The sequence below is a fragment of the Staurois parvus genome, unplaced genomic scaffold (assembly GCF_062004578.1).
Source record: "Staurois parvus isolate SC_StPar_1 unplaced genomic scaffold, SC_StPar_1.0 ptg000347l, whole genome shotgun sequence".
Taxonomy (NCBI): Eukaryota; Metazoa; Chordata; class Amphibia; order Anura; family Ranidae; genus Staurois; species Staurois parvus.
In genome coordinates, this window is record NW_028318143.1 from 4,915,001 (window position 1) to 4,929,697 (window position 14,697).

The 14,697-nt window shown below is 41.8% G+C and overlaps 1 protein-coding gene across 3 annotated transcripts in view; it reads left to right on the plus strand.

The window, feature by feature from the left end:
* The window catches only part of PRKACB (protein kinase cAMP-activated catalytic subunit beta), a 139,188-nt gene that overhangs the window by 100,049 nt on the left and 24,442 nt on the right, over window positions 1-14,697 (plus strand). For all 3 annotated transcript variants that reach the window (XM_089684392.1, XM_089684391.1, XM_089684393.1), the window contains exons 3-4: window positions 7,282-7,410; window positions 13,882-13,980. In XM_089684392.1, the coding sequence (XP_089540518.1) occupies window positions 7,282-7,410; window positions 13,882-13,980 (228 nt within the window). The remainder of the gene's footprint in view (window positions 1-7,281; window positions 7,411-13,881; window positions 13,981-14,697) is intronic.

Genomic DNA, 14,697 nt, shown 5'->3' on the forward strand with positions numbered 1-14,697 from the left:
AATCTGATTTTGTTTTTATTTTAAATCGGATTTTTTTTTATTTAAATCGGATTTTTTTAAATAAAATTATTTTTGAGGAAAATATATTACCCTCCAAAGGTTATTCCATTATGAAATAAAGATTAGTTTTTTAATTATGTAGAATAAGGCTGTATATGTTTAATTTTTTTGGTAAATAAATTCCATGAATCCATTCACAATGTCATGCTCTTCCAGAGGTTTTTGTAAGATTATTGGGCAGTTTCTCTGCCTACAAGATATTATCACAGATGATTGGTTTACTTTTGCAGTTCTCAAAACTGAATTTGACTCAGCGGAGATCACATGCCTCTTCTTCACAGCAAAAATGTTATAACATGATCAGAGTTAAGAAAAAGACCTTAATCCTAACTTCTACAAACCTATGAATACAGAATCAACCCCTTCAGTGCTAAGTTTCAAGAAGTTCCGTGAATAGAATAGAAACAATATTTTTCTGATTGTTTGGAGTGGAATAGATCTGCACAAGAAGAAAGTGAAACTAAGTGTGAGGAGGAAGGGGCTGACAGTCTAAGTTTCTTCAAAACTTATATATTTTGTTTAGCCAAATTAGTTAACAAATATGGATGTTTGTTTAAGCAAATAAAATATGCTGGAATGTTATTGTTTCAGTTGAATAAATCCATTTAAATTGTTATTATTAAGGTAATGATTATTTTTCTCCTTCCTAAGTACAACAGAAAAGTTGTCCAAATATGAATGATTAACCTATTAAACTGGGGATAAAAAAACTAATATGAAAAGTTGTTGTTCTAAAAATCTTCATCTACTTGCATATTAAAGTTATACCAGCAAGAATTAGTCTTTATGTAGAAAACTAGGATTTAAATCAAGCCTTACTGACTAGTGATTTAAATCATGATTTAAATCAGTTTGATTTCAGTCAAATCCACCCTGGTTAGAACACTGTCAGGTGCAGGCTGGCAGCAGGGATGAGTCACTGGATGGGATGTGGCAAGTACCGGCTCCTTAAACCGCCAAAGCTCAAAAATGCTACAAAACCTCTCAAAACAAACAAAAGTGACAAAGATGCCTGAAAAACGCTCAAATGTGATGCTCAGATGTGAATGCAGCCTTAAAGCTGAACTTCAGGATAAGTAAATATTGTGTAAATACAGGAGGCACAAGGACATCTTGGAGCTGCAAAATCTACTAGATTAAAATCCCTGGCACATTCCTGCATATAGGGAGCTGCAGGTGGAGTATGCAGCTCACCATGCAAGTGAATGGCTGTAGATGGTTGTACTTTGTGTAAATGCCGATGGCTTGTACATGTTCAGCTGCAGGGGATGCCTCGGCCACATATGATTGGCGGTGCACATTGACCGCTTTCTGACAGGATATCTCAGGAGGCTTCAGACTAGTGTCCAAGCACACCTGAGCTCATCCCTGGTGCTGATATATGGATGAGGGAAGGTAGGAGAGAATAAGTGTACTTTTCTTGAAGTCTTATTCACCAACTTGTAGATATCTAGCAATGCTTCAATGCATAAAACGTAAAGAGAAGAAAAGCAAAACAAAGCTGAAACATTTGTCCAAATTTGCAAGACTAAAGCAAAATATTACTAAACATTTTGAATTGGATATAAGCTCAACTGTTCCATCCTGCTGTGTGGGAACCAAAATGGCACCATTCCAGTCTTTTGCGGGTTCAGCAGTGTCACTGATTCACCCACACGCCACGCCCACAGCGACTAGCTAACCGAGGCACGCACGTGCGGCTGTGACTCGGGGTAAGAGGGAATAAAGGGGACTTAACTTTGAATATATAAAACCGTATATAAGACCAGCCGTGATGTACTTTCACAGCCCGCACTACCTCTTGGCCACCACCGGAGGGAGACTCCAATCCAGCTGGTCGACCCCACACACTGGCAGATACAAATCTTATATACAATCTGGTGCACTAATTAGAGTGGAGGAGCAGCAGCTTAGCAATCACACACCGTTCTAGGATCCCTCCAGCTATCCTACAGCTAGAACCCCGGTGTTAATCACTCTTCCACTGTCCACACACCCCCACACCAGACACACCACAAAAGGTAGCCTGCCACCACCCAACAGTTTATCCGCAGAATGGTCTGCTGGGACACCCCACACAAACAGATCTCTGTCTGGCAGATCTGTTACCTTCTGCACGCAATCTGCCAATATGCAGTGCAATTGCATACAGATTGGCAATGAGCTTGACCGAGCATATCAAGGCACTAAAATACAATACAATCTAATCTCTCCGAAGATATGAGCCCACTTAAATAAACAGAAGTCACTTATTAATTTTAAGATTTCATATCCCGAAAGTGGGCAGTGCATGAAATATGTACAAAGTATAAAAAGTTACAAAAAATACACACTTAGGCTATTCACTATAAAATAAAAAGGGAATAAAACAGAAGTAAAACTTTACCAAGATTTACCCTGCGACTGGAGCAAGTCAAAGAGTCCATAATCCGTTAGTCGATCGACCAGCTCCATACAAATCACAATGTCCGGGTACTTAATTTATGGGGATATGGACGTAGGCGGGACATTAGTCCTCGGCCAATTGACCCTGGAGGGTGTTCCTGTACCCGCCCACAGGATGTTCTGGGTGCCAAACTGCCCAAGGTCAATCGGACCAAGACCAGCTTGAATCACCAAGTCGGGGATTGGATTTCCGACACCAGCGCATCAGTCCGATCGCGACAGTACCAATCACTGTTCAGCTGTTGCAATCCAGCACCACCTAACCATTTCCTGCATTTTCCTGGCATGCTACCAAAACCGCAAATACAGTTTTATATATCGATGTGACACACAGAGTGCCCCATCTGAAGGACGTATTTTCATCTCTCTGCAACCAATATTTTAGCTTTTATGAGGGATGAAACATACTCCTTTGATGTATGTATATTCTTTTAGAGCTCCCAATGTCAGGGAGACAGATCGGAGCCCCCCTGGTGTCATGAAGCCAACCTGTCTCCAGCCATTTCCTTCCAGAAGGTGACAATCTTATTAGCACCAGGGTGCCACTTCCAGAGGAAGCTAGTCTTTTCAGATGCTAATGGATGACCATCTGTCTCTGAACACCTAATTTCCCCAATGACAAGGACTGAAACTACATTTAGGATTACATATTGCTACAGGTCACCCCTCAGCTACTCACATCTGTACATTTTATGTCACAAGCAGCTTGGCTCCTCCTGCATTGGTCCAGGTCTTCACTACAAAAAAAGCCAGTCACCTACTGCTGAGGTTATATATGGAACCCTGAATTTAAAGTCTAAAGGTTTTACAACACATTTGCCCTTTTGTACTGTATACTTCAATGCCAACATCCCTAAAATAGCCAATACAACACAACTTCTACAGTAGCTGGTAATGCAAATGCATTGCAATTGACTGTATCGTACATACTATGTGTTATGTGCTGCTGATGTGGTTTTGTTTTTTCTACGTGGGATGCTTCTGTGGCAGCCTACCTCACTGCACATTTAAGTGTGAAGGTGGGCTCTAAAGGAAACCTGTCATGAGACCATCCTGTAGGCTGCCATTGTCTTTTGAAAACCGTAACTGACTTGAAGTCACGTTGGTCATCTGGTTTAGTAACCAAAACAAGTCTGCAGACAAGAAGTCCTAATCTAACTTTTCTAATGTACTTGTTTGGGTCAGCAACTGAGATGTAGACAGAGAACCAGCATGACAACTAGAATGCCTTTAGTTGTAGGCCATGTTTTTTTCTTTTATGACCTTTTACCTCAAACATGCATTGAGAACGGTACAGTCATCAGTCTTTCAAGCAACATATCAGAAGTCAACTTACTTGTTATCCTGTAAACCTTCACCAAGGCTGGGATTATTGACCTCTCCTTCCCAATATGCTGCTTTGCTGTTAAACTGATCCATTGACATTGGTTTTGCAGGGCTTTATAACTCTGGGTTACTAAGCCAGAACAAGCATGCAGATTGAACATCCTGACTTGTATGTTGTTCCAAGTTAGAAACTCTGGTGTCAGAGGACCAGTATTACGGCCAGGCAAGCAGCAATTGTTTTCTGGAGGAGAGGTTATGAAACTGCAAGCTCCCTTTTTTTGTCTCTGTGCAGGATTCCTTCACGCTCAGTCTGGTATTAGCAGATGTGTGTGTGGTTTGTTTTTCGCAGGCTTCAGATTTATAAGAGCAGTGGGCACGCTAAGGTTTGACAAAGCATTTGCAGAATTTTCAGAAAGCATTGTTGAAGCTTTTAAAGTATGGTTCTAATAGTTTGTAAACATTGAACACAAATCCTAATTCAAGTGTTTTCCACTTAAAGCGGAGCTCCACCCGAAAGGGGAAGTTCCGCTTTAAGGACCGCTCCCCATTAAGGATTGGCACCTTTGGGGGGCGGGGGTACCAGAATTTGACAGGTACCCTCTCCTACTTCCCGTCCGATCGCTTAGGCTATCAGAAGCGGAAGGTGTCCTTCCTCCCTCCCTCTCTGTAGTCTTTTGGGACACGTGACAGATCCCAGAAGACTACAGGACCATTCATGAAGCGCAGCGCTACTCGCACATCCGTAGTGTGTACCCGGCTGTGAAGCCGCAAGCTATCACAGCCGGGTGCCCACACTGAAGATGCCAGCCTCCTGGAATTCAGGATGGCCGGTGAAACGGGCTGCGGGGGACACACCACAGGACCGAGGGACAGGTAAGTGGCTGTTTTTTAAAAGTCATCAGCTACAGTTTTTGTAGCTGCTGACTTTTATTTTTTGACAGGTGAGTGGAACTCCACTTTAAGTGCTGGTTCATACTGATGTGGTGTGGGATTCTCAGTGAATTCTGTGTGTTTTCCACATCGCATCACAATCGCACTCCGTTCATGCGAACCGCTGTGGCTGTCCATGTTAAGGTAACAACACCCGAAAAACGGTTCATAGACTGTAATTCAATTGACTGACCTGATTCCAGTGTGCAATAAAAATGTGTATGCGCCTTTCCTGCTGGTACGGTGCAATTCGAGAATACAAAATGAATGGCCCAAATTACACTGCAAAGAATTGCATGTGATTTGAGCAGGAAAGTGGTGTGATTCCAGTCCGAATCACATGCGGTGTCCCACACCACAGTAGTGTGAGCCGGCACTAACCAAGCTGCTAGCAGACTTCAGGCTATCAGCAAGCTTCAAGAGGTTCTACAGCCTGCTAGCAGCTTGCTTAACCACTTCCTGACCGTGCTATAGCCAAGACGACTACAGCACGGTTGGCTAGTTCTGGGAGGGCATCCATGGACGCCCTCCCAGAACCACACTCCCTGCGCAGTCCTTCCTACGCAGCTGATCACATGCCCAAGTAGGGGGCCAATCAGAGCTTCCTTTTTTACATGTGACCAGCTGTATCCAATCACAGCTGATCACATGTAAACAGGAAGTGCCGGTTATCTGCAGTCCTCCTCCTTAGGATCTGTGTTCAGCATTTACAAACTGGAGTTGAATGGTACTTTAAAAGCTTCAACAATGCTTCCCGAAAGCTCTGTAAATGCTTTATCAAAGCTTACTGTTCATACTGCTCTTATATAAGCTGAAGCCTGTGTGAAACAGGCCTAAATGTATCGGGGCAACTGGATGCCAAATTTCCCAAAACTAAGTGTTTTATATTAGTTTACATATACTTGCGTACATACATAAACACTCACACTATAGGTTTTTTTCTTTTACCATCTTATGTGGATTTAAGTAGTGGAAAAGAGCGGTATGTGTATAGTGGTGGTTGGGTTCTGTTTCTCTGGCGTGGTGGCAGTCATTGCACATTTGTGTATCTAGTTTGCGTACACTGTTCAGTCATCTGCTGAGCTCCGTTCCAGCTTTGTCACAAACCTGTTAGTCAGCCTGGCTTCTGTTCGATCTGAATGCACTTCATTTCAGTTTCTTCCTTTTGTGCCAAGTGACATTTGTGTTTTTTAAAGTGCAAGTTCCTTTTCGCATATTGTCAAAAAAAAAAATTACACGATTGTACTCTGTTTAAATGTCTTTTTACAGAGACACTGCAATGATAGCAATACAGCAAGTCCTCTACATACAAACACTCAAAGATGCGAAGATTTGTCCAGTACTGCTTTTTTCATCTTTTTTTTTTTTTTTATTGCATTCTACTCAGTGGGCTGAATGGGGGGGAAAAAAACCTGACAGATTGGCATACCAACACAAGCAGTATTGGTGCTGCAATCTTCCCCACTGTGCGTTTGTGTTCTGAACCCCCCCAATCACCAGAACACTCTGATCAGCATCCGTAGCCTTTTGTCATCAAGCGCTGATCTTTGCTGGACATAAGTAGGGGATTTACTGTATGTGATCTGCCAACACTGACTTGTTTATATTGAAGACTTGATCCTGATCTTTCAAAGGGCAAGATCCTGTTTGCATTTCATAACCATGCAAATAATATTGGATTTACATGACTGTATTCTCAATTTAGATGTATATTTAGAGACCCTGGGAGGATAGAAGGTTGTGATCTGCCGTTGCTGACTTGTTTCTTCTTGTTTGGATCTTTAAGATACAGGCTCCATCCATGTCTGTCATCCAGAAGCACCTCAATGTCTTGGTGTAAGCATGCAACCAGTGAAGTCTGAAATCCCATTTTTGCATACCTGTTCCAGACCCCTGACTCACCGAGCCTTTAAGTCTGAATGAGCATGACGGGCCCCAAATCTACACTTTTAAAATAAATCGCTAATGATCTCTTCATTTCACACATTTCTGTCCAGGCAAGGACTTTGATTTCTAATTTTTTTTTTAATTCTTATTCCGAGGGATATATAGGTTTAGCTTTTGCTATGTGGCTGCTATGTAAAGGCATTCCTCACATGCACTGCTGCATTCCTGAGACTGCTGTGAGTTGTACTGTACAGTCTAGGCTGCATTCACACTTGAGTGATTTAAAGCTCGAAGATCCAGAAAAGCTCAAACGTAAATCAGTTGTTGATGGTACTTGTTCACACCTGATCATGCGAACAGGCACCATGGAGAACAAACTAGTTTTTAAATTTGAGCGTTTTTGGTTCGAGCTTCAAGCTACAAATCACGCAAGTGTGAATGTAGCCGTAGGGACTCTAGCAGAATATGTAGGCAGTCTCTGACATCATCCAGCTCTCTATGTTCACATGTTGTTGCAGTACTGCAGGACACACCGCATAAGGTTCATACACCCTGACAGTATGTATATTTATTGGCAGGTTTTATGCTGAATGGAGTTCTCTTTAAAATGGTTTGTCCGTTTTTGTCTTTCAGAATACTGCCAGCCTAGATGACTTTGAAAGGATAAAAACTTTGGGAACTGGCTCATTTGGAAGAGTGATGCTGGTAAAGCACAAAGGAGCCGATCAGTATTATGCCATGAAGATCCTTGATAAACAGAAGGTGGGTCTGTTATCTGCTCCGGAATTAGAGCATGCTTTAAACAATTTGACTCTACATTTCCTGTAAGCAGACTATATTGACTTTTCAGTGGGCATGTGATTTCATTTGCTCTATAGAGTGGGGAAAGGGTAAGAAAATCTGTCAGGGTGGAATTGCTGTCCAGGTCCCCAAATTATGACCAGAGTGTAACTTTCACCCCTTTTCTACCGGTTTACAACAGCTGCCCTTTACTTACCCAGTGCCATCCACAGGTGCAGTGTTAGGCTCCTGTACACTCTCCCTGCAGATTTATGCCCATACCTCTCTGGGCTTTCAGGTAGAAAGCTGGAGTAAGAGTGAATGGAATGTAAGCACACTGATCAGCACTCTCATAGTCCATTGAAAACTACAAGCCATCTGCCAGTGGCAGACAGGACTACACAGTTTGTTCACAGATCTGTGTGAATGAATGGCATGACTGTGCGTATTATTAAAATTACACCCTGAATACATGTTATAAAAGGTGAAATTTTATGTATCTAGTACACCATTTTCAAGCTCCATATTTAACCCCCTCAGTGCTGTCATGTTTTTTATTTCCAAAATACTGTGGGGAAAAAATGAGATCACCTTGTGGTGTCTACTTTCCAAAATTATGGTAATTTCGTTTTTTGGGGTTTTTTTTTTTTTTTTTTTTTTTTACTATTCTGGCATTTTTATTTTAACAAGAAAGTAAAGGGAAACATTTTTTTTCCAACAACTTTTTTTTTTTTTTTTTTTTTTTAATAGTAAAAATTATTAAATACCACCAAAAGATTTTATCTGTTAAAAAAAAATGAATAATATAAAACTCATTTGGGTACAGCATTGCATGACGGAGTAATTGTCAAACTTTTTTGAGGTGTTTAAATTTTTTTTTTTTTTATGAGCAGACTGTGTGGCAGCATAGTCAAGTTCCCCTCATTAACATTGTGCAGCCCAGTCCTCAAGATCTTTGAGGGATATGTATGGCTAAAGCTATGTTTGCCATACTCCTCCTACACATTTTCAACCAACAGTGGGCTAAAGCCCGTTATCCGTTAACGTCACAGAGACTGTCCAGGCTCTGGAAAACTCCTGACCACCTGAAAGCCAAGTGACCACTGTTCCAGCCCCCTGCCCAGCCAAGTGCTGCTGTAGTGGAGCAGTGAGCCTGTTACTGACCATCACCTGCTCACTGAAGACTGAGAACCGAGCGATCAGCAGTCTTTGACTGCTCAGTTCTCAATCTTAAAAGCGTCAGGGGAACAGATGCAGCATCATACTGATGTATCCACCTAGGTGAGTATGAGTGTACATATATATTTTTTTTTTTCCATGACCCCATACTTCTCTTTTAAAGTTCACATTTGTAAAAAAAAATAAAATAAATGCATATCTTTTTTGCAGGTAAAATAATGTGCTTTTTTTTTTTTTTCTTCAAGTTTGTAAAGTAATCTCAGGCTCCTGCAGACTGTCAGGGTCAGTGTGGCTGGGGTTGGCAGTTACTGAATGACAGGAAACACCAGTGAACTACCCGGAGCGCTCCACAGAACCTCGGTAGTTCATTGAGAACTACAAGCCGCCAGCCACAGTGGCTGACGGTAGTTGTAGTTCTCCCATTCACAGTACTCTGTGAAGGAATGAGGAGGTCAGGTGAGTGGAGCACCACATGGCAAATTTTTTTTTTTTAAATTGTGACATCAGATTTTGAGGAGAAGATCCCCAGCCTGCTGTCACAACAGGGGATCAGGGGCTGTGGCATCAGTAATATGTTAAGGCTAGTACATACAAGCCAAATGTCGAGCAGCATTAATAGAAACTGGCCGACATTTGGACTGTGTGTATGGCAACTGGTCCAACAGAAGTCAGCTTCTGTTGTAGGGGTATGACCAAAAAAGGTCTGCCGATTGGCTGATCAGTGTTCTGGTGGAGGAGGAGGAAACAGTAGCACAGCAGGGAGATTGTTGTACTAACATCAGATATTTAGTACAGCATAAAAGGAAGAAGAGGCAATCTGCTGCATTGAACAAAAAAAAACTAGTAGTGTGTACCAGGCTTTACAGCCCCAAAAAAGGGTGTAACATGTTAGGAAAAGTGAACTTATCATCCTTTAACCCTTTGTTAGGACAGACAATGTTCAAATCAAGTTTACAAATAAGGGAATCTGGCAGCACAGTACAGGTATCATTTTGTTAAAGGATAAGTTCTTTTGACAAAAAATAATAAATGCATGTTTTTTTGCAGGTAAAAATTTACATTTACAGTTGCAAGAAAAAATATGTGAACCCCTTGGGATTACGTGGAGTTTTGCATGAATTGGGCATAAAATGTGCTCTGAACGTCATCTAAGTCACAACAATAGAAGAACACAGTCTGCTGAACATAATACTACACAAACATTAGATGTTGCCATGGTTTAATTGCACATAACATGTAAACATTCACAGTGCAGGGAGGAAAAAGTATGTGAGGCTCTAGCTTAATGACTTCTCCCAGAGCTAATTGGAGCCAGGAGTGAGCCAACCTTGACTCCAATCAGTGTGATGATATTGGATGTGTTGCTGACAGCTGTCCTGCCCTTTAAAAAATACACACCTGCTTTGGGTTTACTGGTTTCAAGAACCACTGTCTGGTGTAAGCCATGCCGCGCAGAAAAGAGCTCTCAGAAGACCTACGATCAAGAATTGTTGACTTGCATGAAGCTGGAAAGGGTTACAAAAGTATCTCCAAAAGCCTTGATGTTCATGTTTCCACGGTAAGACAGACTGTCTACAAATGGAGAAAGTTTAGCACTGTTGCTACTCTCCCTAGGCATGGTCGTCCTGTAAAAATGACTGCAAAAGCACAGCGCAGAATGCTGCATGAGGTAAAGAAGAATCCCAGAGTGTCAGCTAAAGACCTACAGAAATCTCTGGCACATGCTAACATTTTTGTTGACACATCTACAATAAGGAAAACATTAAACAAGAATGGAGTACATGGGAGGACACCACGGAGGAAGCCATTGCTGTCCAAAAAGAATATTGCAGCACGTTTGAAGTTTGCAAAAGAGCACCTGGATGTTCCACAGCACTACTGGCAAAATATACCGTGGACAGATGAAACCAAGATTGAGTTGTTTGGGAAGAACACACAACACTATGTGTGGAGAAAAAAAAGGCACAGCACACCAACATCAAAACCTCATCCCCACTGTAAAACATGGCGGATGGAGGATCATGGTTTGGGGCTGCCTCAGGGCCTGGACGGATTGTTGTCATTGATGGGAAAATGAATTCCAGAGTTTATCAAGACATTTTGCAGGAAAACGTACGACCATGTGTCCGCCAACTGAAGCTCCGCAGAGGATGGGTGATGCAACAGGACAATGACCCAAAGCATACAAGTAATTCAACAAAACAATGGCTGCAACAGCACAGAATACGCCTTCTGGAGTGGCCCAGTCAGAGTCCTGACCTCAACCCGATTGAAATGCTGTGGCATGACCTTAGGAGAGCGATTCACACCAGACATCCCAAGAATATTGCTACACTGAAACAGTTTTGTGAAGAGGAGTGGTCCAAAATGACTCCAGATCGTTGTGCAGGTCTGATCTGCAATTACAGGAAACATTTGGTTGAGGTTATTGCTGCCAAAGGAGGGTCAATCAGTTAAGTCCAAAAGATCATACTTTTTCCTCCCTGCACTGTGAATGTTGACATGTTATGTGCAATTAAACCATGGCAACATCTAATGTTTGTGTAGTATTATGTTCAGTAGACTGTGTTCTTCTATTGTTGTGACTTAGATGACGTTCAGAGCACATTTTATGCCCAATTCATGCAAAACTCCATGTAATCCCAAGGGGTTGACATACTTTTTCTTGCAACTGTATTTTTGTTGCAGGAGCCTGTAAGGCATTGTACCAGCAATCAGCAGATCACTGGTGTCATGCAGGTCCTCTGCAGATCTGTCAGTATATCTGTTGTCCTGTACGGGATGTATGGGCAAGCAGATTTACGGACAGGAAGAATCCGTGAAGTACCACAGCGCTTAACCGCGCCCTGTTAGTTCATTGAGAACTACAAGCCAACAGCCACTAAGGCTGCCAGGACTTGTAGTTTTCTCATTCACAGAAGACTGTGTGACATGGCCAGGCGGGCCGTGTTTTTTATTTTTTAATATTTTTTTAAATTTTGAAAGCTAGCAGGGAGAAGAGAGGAGTGGGGTGCGGGGCCTGGTCCATTCATAACATATTACGTTTTACACCCTGAATATGAGTGTAACATGTTATGAAAGGTGAACCTATCCTTTAAATATTGATTCCATAGCCCCTTCCTTAGCATTACATTTGGTAGGATTTTTTTTAGGCAAGTAAAGAGCAAAAAAAAAAAGAGGGCGGTGTCTGTCATGCAGAAAAAAAAAACAGACATGCCTTTTTCATTCATTTACATTGTGTTTTTGGTTCCATAGACTTCAATCTCCTGTGCGCAAAAAAGTCCCTGACCCTTTCCAAAAATGCATTGGTTGAAAACGCACAGATGTGAACCTGACCCATGAAAAATCATGTTAAATGGACTCTAGTGTGTTTCTACAAATCGGTAAACACATAGATGTGACCTTGGCCGTATCCTAAAAAAATGTACTTTTTGGCCCCTTTCATATGGGTGGCCCACTCAGATCCATCTGTCAGTTTTTCAGGATGTGTATCTATTTACATCTGATTACCTACAAAACAAAGAGTTTCTGAGATATAAACGTGACCATTCAGAGGTAGTGGGTTGTAAATATTAGCTCAATGGGTAGGTGGATGTTAACAGACATGCTAACGTGTCCGTTAGCCACTTTAACCCGGCAATCTATACGTAGGCTAGCTGGTCTTAAAGTGCTATACTGGGATGATGTCTGCTGCTTCAACCTGCAGGCATCAACCTGTTTTTGTTTTTTTTTTTTTGGTGATGGGCTTTCTTGTGAAAGCAATTCTAGCCACTAATTATAGTGACCTGGTTTAAGAAAGTTATTTGCAGTGTGTGTTGTCTATTGTAAAACCACAAGAGAGGGCAATCCCCTCAACGGGGTACATAGGCAGCAAAAATATTCCTTTCCCAATCCAAAAAAGTTGGCTTTTATATAGTAGGCATAGTGGACACAGCCTACTAAACTATGTACCAAACATTTTTGGACACCTTACCTTCAAACCTACACTATATGGGCAAAAGTATGTGGTTATACCTTCAAATGATTGAGTTCAGGTATTTCCAGTGAAGGTTACTGTAAATACTACAGTATGCAAAGACATTTTTAGACAATTGTGTCGATGGCCTTTTTTCTGCTCCAGTATGGCTGTGCCACAGTGCACAATGATAGCTCCATAAAGATGTGTTGGTTTGCTGTGAAGTAACTTGGGCAACCTGCACAGAGCCCTGACCTCAACCCTATTGAGCACCTTTGAGATGAATCAGAACCCAGACTGCCAACCAGGTCTTCTGTTCCTACAACAGTACCTAATGCTCTTTTTGCTGGTTTAACAATATGGTTCATTAAACAATGTCTTTACAGACCTGGCTTTGCGCACAGGGATACACACTATCTTACCAACTCCAAACTGTTGTAGAAATCCTTGCCATGAGAGGGGAAGATTTTGTATCATTAGGCCCCGGTTCACTCCGGTGCAGCTTCTCATGCAACTTGATAAATCATTCATATGACAAGTCGCACCCTATTTGCAGCTATGGAACTGTTCACATTTGAAAGGTTCCTGTGCTATTTTTTTTTTTTTTTGCAGTTCCATGTGTGACTTGCATTGACATCTGTGCATGAAGTCGCACAGATGCTGGCAAGCCACACATGCAGTCGCACTGATCGACGGTTTTGAAATCACACTGAAGTAGTGCAATTTCAAAGCCACATTTAGTGTGAACCAGGGCTTAAAGGACATCAAAAATGAAATCTAAATAGGGCCACCCTGTTCAACTTACCAGCCAACCCCAGTCTAATAATGGCTTTTTTCAGCAAGGAACATGGATAGGTATCACTTATCAAAAAGGGGGATAAGAAAGCCAGTTCAAACTGCCAACCAGTTAGCCAACTATCAAAAACCAAATTAACCTGTCTAAGAACATGCGTTTAAAAACAGGGGTTTCGTTAGGACACATTTGCAAATACATACATGAGCCATCACGGCACCCTGAGTATCTGTGGTCCTAACTCTATAAATCTTGAGAGTTTTTTTTTTAACTTAAAGGACATCAACTCTGATTAATGCTCATGGTTTTGGAACGGGATGTCCAACAAGCTCAGGTATGATGTTCAGTTGTCCATAAACATTTGGCTATATAGTGTATGTGGTCTTTTATATATAAGAACTTCGACACAAGCACATTTGTATGTGTTTAAACATACAAAGACGTTCTAGTTTTTCCCATTTCTGCTCAAATGTTCAGTTTCATTGTTTGTGATTTCTATGATACAATCTGTCTCTCTTGTTCCCAGGTGGTAAAGCTGAAGCAGATAGAGCACACGCTTAATGAGAAGAGGATATTACAAGCCGTCAACTTCCCTTTTCTGGTCAGGTTGGAGTATTCCTTCAAGGTAAAACTCTACTATTTCTATAAAATACCTGCTTCGTTAAGAAAAAAAACCTGTAGTGAAAGAAATACATAGAATAATGCAAGTTGCTTTCATGTAGATCCAGGGGATCTACAGTTTGTCACTGACCTGATATAAATATTTTGATTAGGAAAGGTGGAGTGAAGTGAGACTCCAGCATTGAAACCATTAATTCAGAATGACAGCCGGGGAACACCATTAGGGCAGATTCAATCCAGGTGCAGTAGGACTGCATTGGGCAGCTATTCCAACGCAGTCCCATTCAAGACGAGGCAAAATTCCTTGTCTCCTACCTGGTCGACTCGCATTGCCACTTCGTGATGGTGTGCGCTGAAAGAAAGCACTGCATGCATTACTATTTTGTCAGTGCAGTGTGACACAATCCACCACCTTGTGCTGTGGTCAAGTGATTCTAAAGTTTAATTTTCAATTTTTTTAAAATAGCAAACCTGTCATACTTGGTTTTGAACAGAGCAGCCCCTAGCCTCGTTTTCTGGGGCCCCTTGCCGAGTGCCCCCAGAGCAATTTACTTACTCTGGAGGCACTTGATCGTGCTCACTTCAGAGCCACCTCTGTGTGTCCATCAGCCTCGCAGAGCGCAGCTCAGCCCTGCCCTCCGCTCCGTCACTGGAGGTGATTGACAGCAGTGAAGCCAAAGGTAAAACCACGCAGTTGGCCCACATTTTTACTGCCCTTAAC